The following is a 1,576-nucleotide window of genomic DNA, read 5'->3' on the forward strand; positions in this document are numbered from 1 at the left end:
TCATAACACTGTTTCAACATGTTTTCTGAGTAGTCTAGAGCAACAACCAAAGGAAACAATCCACTCTTTGCAAATAATCTTGAAAATAATCCACTTGCACAACTAGCATCGATGATATTTCCACCCAATACTGGCTTTAAGAACTCCTTCATCAGTTCAAACTGCAATAAAATTCAATAACATGCATGATTATATGAGGTAAATTACAGTAGCCATGCATCAGCATTGCTTTGGAAGTACATATGACATGCATGGTGAAGAAGGCAGATCTCAAAATAAATCTAAAGAACTTGATGATCTACAACACAAAGCAATTATATAAATGGTAGAAATGTGAATGACAAGGTAAATATGAATTATTCTTCTCATCAACGTCCACAAGGTAAATATGACAAACTTAATGATCAAGCTTTCAGGACATCAGCATGAGCTAAGTTTAGGTTTAGAGGTTCTAATTTGGTGCTGGTAGTGGCAGTAATTTCTTGCATAGTTGGATGAGCTTGTGAAAGCAGCAAAACTTATTTTAAACTGATTTTGCTAAGCACGTATTTCTAGCTTATGACAAATTACCTCAATTTTTGTCTTACTAGTTGCTTAGCATACAAATTGACTTTGAATTTGAGCCGTTATTAAACACTTATCAGACAGTTTGTTTGATGGATGCTCCTCAAAACTCTAAAAGTTACCAATATAATATCATATATGAAGAATCATTATTGTTGCAATTGCACACAATCTTATGCAAGAAACCGAAGAACAAATAATGATAAATAAGAAACCAATATAAATTTGGAATACAGTCAAGTCGAAGAACAAAAAGATTTGATTCACCTCTTTCTCAGGACCTGGATAACCACCCCATACAAAACTTTGGCGCCAGCCTCTCTCATAGAGAGCTGATATCAATGGCAACCTGGTTCAGAACACAATCATTGTCAAATTATACCACTGTATTTTACTTTATTGATGTGCATATGTTAGCTTAGAAAAGATCATAATATATCAAGAAAGAAGAGATAAAAGTTGGATACCTGAAAAACTCTGTGGTTAATGGCATAGGTTCACCATAGCTTTTGGCTCCGGTTGTTACCGTGAGGTCTAGATGCGTTTGGTTTCCAATATATGTTTTCTTACACGTTCCACATTGTAAACTAGACCCAGCTATAGCATCTCTGCATCAAATTACCCAATCAAGAAACAGCAGAGGTTATGTTAAGCTTACAGTGTACTCATTTTGCAGAATCGAACCAACTCTTTCAGTCATCTTCCATTTGATTGAATTTCAATTATCACTCACATTTCATTCAATGGTCCACGATGAATAAGTTGGCATACTCTTTCAGAAAAATAGTAGTAATAATAATAATACAGCAAACATTTCTCGAGCCTAGAACTTACTATGGTTGCGATACTTACTATCTGATTATAAGAAGAAAAGAAGAAAATCAATTAAAAAGCAAAATACAGAAGCAAATTAGTTCATCATTGGTAATCACAATCATACTTCAAAGATGGATTTGTATTAATGAGATGAACTCACACTGATAAGGAAGGATGACTAGTCCAATTCAAGGAG

The 1,576-nt window shown here is 34.1% G+C and overlaps 1 protein-coding gene across 1 annotated transcript in view; it reads right to left on the minus strand.

Moving 5' to 3' along the window:
* The window catches only part of LOC107460808 (uncharacterized methyltransferase At1g78140, chloroplastic), a gene marked incomplete in the record, with an annotated part of 3,034 nt that overhangs the window by 1,126 nt on the left and 332 nt on the right, over nt 1-1,576 (minus strand). The window contains 4 exon segments of the mRNA XM_052252732.1: nt 1-161; nt 832-913; nt 1,032-1,172; nt 1,541-1,576. The exon segment at nt 1-161 is cut by the window's left edge and continues 51 nt beyond it. Coding sequence (XP_052108692.1) covers nt 1-161; nt 832-913; nt 1,032-1,172; nt 1,541-1,576 — 420 coding nt within the window.

This window comes from Arachis duranensis, chromosome 8 (assembly GCF_000817695.3).
Source record: "Arachis duranensis cultivar V14167 chromosome 8, aradu.V14167.gnm2.J7QH, whole genome shotgun sequence".
NCBI classification, from domain to species: Eukaryota; Viridiplantae; Streptophyta; class Magnoliopsida; order Fabales; family Fabaceae; genus Arachis; species Arachis duranensis.